This window comes from Buceros rhinoceros, unplaced genomic scaffold (assembly GCF_000710305.1).
Source record: "Buceros rhinoceros silvestris isolate BGI_N320 unplaced genomic scaffold, ASM71030v1 scaffold11913, whole genome shotgun sequence".
Taxonomy (NCBI): Eukaryota; Metazoa; Chordata; class Aves; order Bucerotiformes; family Bucerotidae; genus Buceros; species Buceros rhinoceros.
In genome coordinates this window covers 1-6,827 of record NW_010405409.1, presented here as the reverse complement: position 1 = coordinate 6,827, position 6,827 = coordinate 1, and the positions used below count along the sequence as shown (strand labels likewise).

At 43.0% G+C, this 6,827-nt stretch overlaps 1 protein-coding gene across 1 annotated transcript; it reads right to left on the bottom strand.

The window, feature by feature from the left end:
- Positions 1-364: 364 nt before the first annotated feature.
- LOC104491315 (carbonyl reductase [NADPH] 1-like) lies at positions 365-6,001 on the bottom strand. Its single transcript, XM_010133713.1, has 3 exons — positions 5,683-6,001; positions 2,592-2,699; positions 365-824 (listed from the first exon to the last, which is right to left on the bottom strand). The coding sequence occupies exons 1-3, from the start codon at positions 5,966-5,968 to the stop codon at positions 388-390; spliced, it is 831 nt and encodes a 276-aa protein (XP_010132015.1). The 5' UTR covers positions 5,969-6,001; the 3' UTR covers positions 365-387.
- Between the last annotated feature and the right edge of the window lie 826 nt (positions 6,002-6,827).

The window sequence follows — 6,827 nt, the reverse complement described above, 5'->3', positions numbered from 1 at the left end:
AAATCAGTAAGTAATCATTTACTAACATACATATTACCAAATCCAAATGATTAAGTTCTATTAACTGTATGTCACTGCTATTTTTATTTTCACTCAACTCCATTTTGTACTTAATAAGGAATCTCTATACAGCAATGATTCTGTTCTGATCTTTATTAGCCACCCCCCAAACTGGTCAGACTGTAGTTCTCACAACAACCCCCTTCCCCCTAAGAAACTCTGCACAACCACAAGGAGCAACTGTGGTCCACAGAAAGATCTATTGTGCTGAGAAAGCCTAAGGCATCTGCTTTGTCATCCCAGCTCTTGTCAGAGACTAAACGCTCTACCAGAGCAAAGGCTAATCCACGGTCATATTACTGCCTGCATGGGTCCACATACATAAACTCACCACGTTCGCACAGTTTTGTCACTAACGAACTGGCCATGAGGACCATCAGCATCAGAAGGCAAAAGGGCCAAGTAAACTGGGGTCTCAGCCCCTTCATCTGGCGATTTAGTGGCTTTAGGACCTGCCATGTCTGTTCTCACCCACCCAGGACAGCAGGCATTGAGAAGGATATGGTCACCTTTTCTTTTCTCATTTAACATCCGGGCTTGAATCCTGGACAAGACTGTGACACCGATTTTGGATACCCCATAGGCAGTATTTGGCCAGCCCTCTTTCTCATGCACACTGTTCTTGGTATCTTGAACAAATTTGGTCATGAGTTCCGCTAACTCATCCTCAGTGATCGTGTCGCTGCGAAACTTTTGCTGTAGTTCTTTGCTGCAGCCTCCCAGAGCTGAGATACTTACCATACTAGAGACATTCACCACCCTACCTGGTAAAAGAGAATAAAGGCTGATTACTTTTACACGCACTAAACAAGTCCAGACACTGAAACGGATTTGCTCTACGGTTATAATTCACTACTTAGGTGAACGCCTGTAAATTAGTTTGTGAGGGCTGTTTTGCAGGGCTTCGGGAAGACCAGTTAACTCAATGTCAAGTGTTTCTCGTGAATTCTATTATGGAGAGTAATTTAAGGTGTGATCCTGCAAAAGGTCTCTATTGAACTTCAGGTATTCTTCCAGGAAATAGGCTGTTACAATCTGCAGGCATATCCATAGTAGGAAGTGGCTTCCTCAATAACGGCAGCCAGACTTTACTCTTGAACTTCTGGTCGAAAACATTCTCACTTCTGCAACAGTTTGAGTAGACTGCAGTGCGAATTTACCTCAAAAGTCAGAATAAAACAGAATTCAACAAAAGCAATCTAGTTCTTAATGCAGTGAGGCCATCAGCTTGTTTACAGAATACCTGAAGATTTACAAATCCCAGCATGCAAAACTGTAGTAAGCTATTTATCTCCCAGCACTTCAGTACAGAGGAATGAGTTAGCTGGTTTAGTAATTCACTCATCTTCCAAAATTATGTTACACTGTTTCCCTCTTTCTTCATAGTTCGCAGCCGTTCAGGGTATGAATGAGGGAACGAACATGAGGATTTAGATCTTAAAAGACACAGAAATTAATCCTTTCTGTTAATGACTTTATTAACATCCTTGTGCTTCACCCTTAGTACAATAGGATTAAATTGCCATTTTGACAGTTTACTGTCTCCTCTACCATCCCATAAAATTAATTTACTCTATCCTCTCCTTCTTCCCTAGGGACTAATAGTTCCCAACTTCTCTCACCTATTTGACTTTTCTCTTAAAAACCCAGGTGTATTTCAATGTTGGCATGAACAACATTTAATTCATAACAGCAAGCACTTTCTCAAATATCCCTGAAAATACCTAGTAATCATAAGTCTTGAAAAGATTTGTATTTTTAAAAAAAAACTTAGATTTGGTATTAGGTCCAAATACCCTGTTTTCAAACCATCTGTGAAATGTCAGTAGCATTCCAGGGCACTTCCAGTGCTCCCAGGGTTCAAGACCACGACCATTCTGTGCAGGACAATCATCCAACAAATACAGATTATTTGCATGTTGCTAACACCTCTTTATCATAGATGCATCTACCTTCTTTGACCCTGGTCTATTCTATTTATCATTTTTGGTAAAGTCTTTTCTTACAGTTCCTCCTAATGCCAACAAATCACAGTAACATAAGTACATCTTCAAGTGCCCTTTATAACTACATCACCAGACACCTGCAAATACAGCAAAGGCTGTGATCCAGATAGAGACAGATCTACAGCCTATTGAGAAGGCTTCTTCAGCAGCAACAAGAGCAGGCACATCACATCAAACTCAGCTGAAAGACTGTTTAGGTACTTCCTTATCCTAGTTGTATCATCAAAAGGTCCTTCCTGTAGCAGTAAGAATTTACACAGGCAGTTATCATGGACAGAACATGGGTCAGTTCTTCACGTCTTCTTGAGGGCACTATGAGAAATTCACTTCAATCTCTGACGAGTTTGAAAGTAAACATAAATATGCACAGCAGAGACATTTTGGAGGGTCATGAAAGGCCATCTGCTCTCTTACCTACAGTGCTGCGCTCCTCTTGCTATGTGCTTCCAAGTCAGGACAGGATTTTCCCATTTAATGAGGACCAAAATTTATATAAAACTATTTATCTAGTTATGTTACACTTACCATAAGGCTTCACAAGGGGCAGCAATTCTGTGCAAACATTCCTGGTTGCAAAAAAGTTTGTCTTCAGCGTAACCTCTGCTTGGACTGCAAATGGAGTTGTGTCCTTAACTTTTCATAAGAGGTGGTAGTGAGGGAGAGAAAAAAATATAAAAAAAAAATCAAACTACTGTTTGAAAGGAAGTTACCAAACTACCAAAACTCAAAGGTTTATCTTAGGGTTTTTTTAAGGAAATAGGCATGTGATCAACTAAAATACATAAGCAAAAAAAAGTAAAATCATTAATACTCCCATTCTTATTAATGAAAAGATCTAGCTCTGCAATATTATATTGAGCTAATTATATTTTCACCTCTTCTTAGCTGAAGGTTTTAACTGTGCCCCAAAGGATCCAGTTGTATCACTCTGTAGAGTCATTTGCCAACCCACAGGCCATTCTGCCTTTTATATGGAAGAGACACGGGAAGACGGCTCTCACAGGACGCGCTGCCCAACCTGCCCACCGAACTCCCTGTACCTGACAAACACCCAGTGCTCTCAGTCGGCACTGTCACTACCACATGCAAGCAAATTCTGAGGTGCCTTCTCCTCTTAAAAGCACAGCACAACACTTCGCCACCATCCTGATGTACCAGGGGAGGGAGCAGAGGGACAGTCAGGAGGGAAGATGCTGAATCTAGGATGCTGCCACTGAAGATGCATAAGTTAGACTGCTCCCCACCCTTCCCGCCCCCCAACATTTGTTGAACTATCTGTAGTACAGCAAAAAACCCAAACAATAAATTCAATTTAATGGTAAATCTAATCTTTGACAGACAGCAATGAAGCACAGTACTACAATAAAGGAAAGCATAAATTCTGGTGAGGCAAAAAGCATGCTTGGGTAGAAATGCCAATCTCAGAAGCAAGAATTAAAGCCAAAATATTAGATAAACATCAAAGCAAGTTCTTACGCAGGTGTCAAACCCTCTAGCCTTTGTGCTAGATGCTTATACAACATTTACAACTGGGTACCACATTTCTTAATTGTATGACCTACCGCTGACTCACAGTAGCTTGAAGAAAGTCTAGGCTAAACACCCGGAAGCAACTTCTGAATAAAAAAAAAAAACAAACCACCAACCTATGATGAGTAAAGGAAGTAACAGGAACTCTACTGGTCACAGTAGTTTAGATGTTTATCTGTTCAGCAGCTCCATGATAAGAAATCCAAGTTCTCTCACATATGAGCTCTAGCAAATCTTGCTGCAGCAACTTAGGGAGCTTTCAACTGTCCAGGTACCCACCTTGATGGTGGCTACAGCTGCGGCAAAGTCAGCAACAGGGAACACTGCACCTCACCTGTTGTAGTTGCAGCCCAGTGTTGCTCAAACTCACGGTCACTAGTAAGCTGAGCTAAAGCCTTGATTACGAATTGAAGAAATACTGGTCTGAGCATCTGCAGGTTTTATAAATGATAAGCATCAACAGAGATACAATCTTTTAACTGTCCTGTTTTCAGTGGGATAGAGTTAGTTTTCTTCCTCGTGGCTGGTACAGTGCTGTGTTTTTGATTGAGGATGAGAATAATGTTGACAACACACCGATGTTTTAGTTGTTGCTGAGCAGTGCTTACACAAGTCAGGGACTTTTCAGCTCCCCATGCTGCCCTGCCAGTGAGGAGGCTGGGGATGCACGAGAAGCTGGCAGCAGCCACAGCCCAGAAAGCCGACCCAAACTGGCCAAAGGGGTATTCCACACCATATGATGTCATGCTGAACAAGAAAACCGAGGGGAATTGGCCAGGGGGTGGTGGCCCGCTGCTCAGGGACTAGCTGGACATTGGTCAGCAGGTGGTGAGCAACTGCATCGTGCATCACTTGCTTTGTATATTCTTTTATCATTATTTTCCCTTCCTTTTCTGTCCTATTGACCTGTCCTTATCCCAAATCACAAGTTTTACCTTTTTTCCAGTTCTTCCCCCCATCCCACTGAGGGGAAGCGAGCGAATGGCTGTGTGGTGTTTAGCTGTCTGCCGAGTTAAACCACAACACTGTTGCCACAAGGTTGTAACACCGCCCTATCTTGAGCACATTCTGAAACTCAGACAATTATAGTAAGAGTTGTTTCCTATTAAGCTGATCTTGAACACAAGCAAAGTACCATGCAAAATAGCAACTGCCCTTCAGAACACCATTGCTACACTCCCACCTCATGAGAAGCTGCATCTTCAGCAGGTGAGGTTAGAACCATATTGCCTGACAAGCCTCCTTAACTCATGCTGTGAGCAGATGAGTCGGCAAAACAGTGTGCTCAAACAGTTACACGTCCTAACTGGGGATTCAGGCAAAGAGATAAAAACAACAAAGAACAAACCACCAACCACCAGAAAATACAGAGAGAACAAGTTCGTACTGGCAGGGAAATGAATGAGCTGTCATGCTTGTAATTTGCTTTATCTGGAGCTAACATGATTCTCAAGTTGTTTTTATAAACACCTACAAGGAGAGTGCACTCTTCTACATCACAACTGCTCTGTCTTCCTCACCTTCCTTGCGTTCCTGTCCACTAGGAAGATGAAAGGGTTAAACTCTTGCTCAGGATATCAACATTTAGATTAACTGTTCTACAAGTAACTGAATGGCCTGATCAAGTTAGGATGACAAAATCACCCAGTGCCAAAGGTTCTTTCTTATCAGCTGGAATCCTTGAGCAGGTAGTGAATAGACCAAAGAACAAGACTTGCAGAAGAGAAAAGGCAGAGGTATCTGAGGCACACGGCTGATACTCATTCTCAGAGATGATGGGCTCCCACGGGCCTGATGAAACTCATGGGCACTGAGGCAGTCAACCCAACTCCGCTCATGTGCACTGTGTGCCTGAAGTATTTTCATGTTCTGTATGTGATGCGAATATAACACCTCAGGAAAGCATCTTTACATGCACAAGTTAGCCCAACAGATGCTAGAAGAGCCATTTCACACTGTCCTCTCATCATGCTTGAGAAGGTAGGCAGCTTGCCATATAAGAAGCTTTGTAGAATACCTGAGGCATCTACTATCTTTCACACAGCTTTGTAGCACACAGGACACTCCCAAACAGTCGGCTTCCTACCTTTGAAAGCGATCCCTGCATTGTTAACTAGCACATTCAGCCCTCCATATTTCTCCTTTAGGAAGTCACGGAGAGCTCTGATGCTCTGCAGATCGTCAATATCCAGCGGATGGAAGAGCTGATGCAACCCTTCCTCCTGCAGCTTTGCCACTGCTTCCTGGCCACGGCTGGCGTCTCGGGCTGTCAGGTACACATCCCCTGGGAACTGCTTGCATAGAGCCCGAACAATTGCAAATCCGATCCCTTTATTGGACCCAGTCACCACAGCCACCGGCACGTTGGACATGGCCCTCTCTGAATGTATGCCAAAGTGACAGTAACTGCAAAGAGCAAAAAAGAAAGGGGGTTAAAGTGTTTTTTTACTTTAAAATTCTATTTAGAATTCCACTTTGAATTACGTAAAACTATATTAGAGTACACGCTTATTTTAACTTACTAAAGTAACATGAGGTATTTGCAGAGGAATACATGTTTGGTGTCAACATTTTGAAGAAAGCCCAACGAATGACTGGGGAGAAAAAGTCAATGACTAATTTTTAGTACTAAATTAACTTTTGATGGCAGTAAGCTCTTCTGCGCATACACCTTACAGGAACATAACTTCCTTCTTTTGATGATATTCACCTGGTTCAGTTCAAGCACTGATGTACTCAATGCTGAAAAACGCAGGCTCGAAAAAAAGGGGGAAGCAGCTTGATCTTCAAGTGTGGGCGGGAGAACCAATTCTAGCATTTTTAGAGTGAAACAGTGGACAATAGATTGGCTACAATGTTACTTTTGTTTAACGCACCAATTAGCTCTGTATACAAAGCCTGCTTGCTGATTTTTTTTCCCCGCAGACAGCACATCTCCCCTTAAAAGCAAGTTTAAAAAGCTGGTTTTGTTCGCTTTTGACTTAGCAGCCACCTCCCTTCCAAAGCAGCTCGTAAGTAAGCACAAGCAGACATCCAGTAAGGTTGAAACCCTGATCAGCTCCTAAGATCCCGCCCGGTTTACTAACGGCCTTCGCCAGGGCCAGGAGCCACCACCAAGGTCCCTCCTCGCTGCAGACCAGCACATTTCGCTCACTGCCACCCCCCCAGGGCCGGCTTTTCTTCCCAGCGGGGACGCAAAGCAAACCCGCGAACCACGGTGAAGCCCGACTG

Excerpts from the sequence above, each read along its gene's own strand:
- LOC104491315 (XM_010133713.1), bottom strand. The coding sequence starts at position 5,968 with ATGTCCAACGTGCCGGTGGCTGTGGTGACTGGGTCCAATAAAGGGATC. Across the intron at positions 2,700-5,682 it reads TGCAGGGATCGCTTTCAAAG|TTAAGGACACAACTCCATTT; the intron begins GTAGGAAGCCGA and ends TCTTATGAAAAG. Across the intron at positions 825-2,591 it reads GCCCCTTGTGAAGCCTTATG|GTAGGGTGGTGAATGTCTCT; the intron begins GTAAGTGTAACA and ends CTCTTTTACCAG.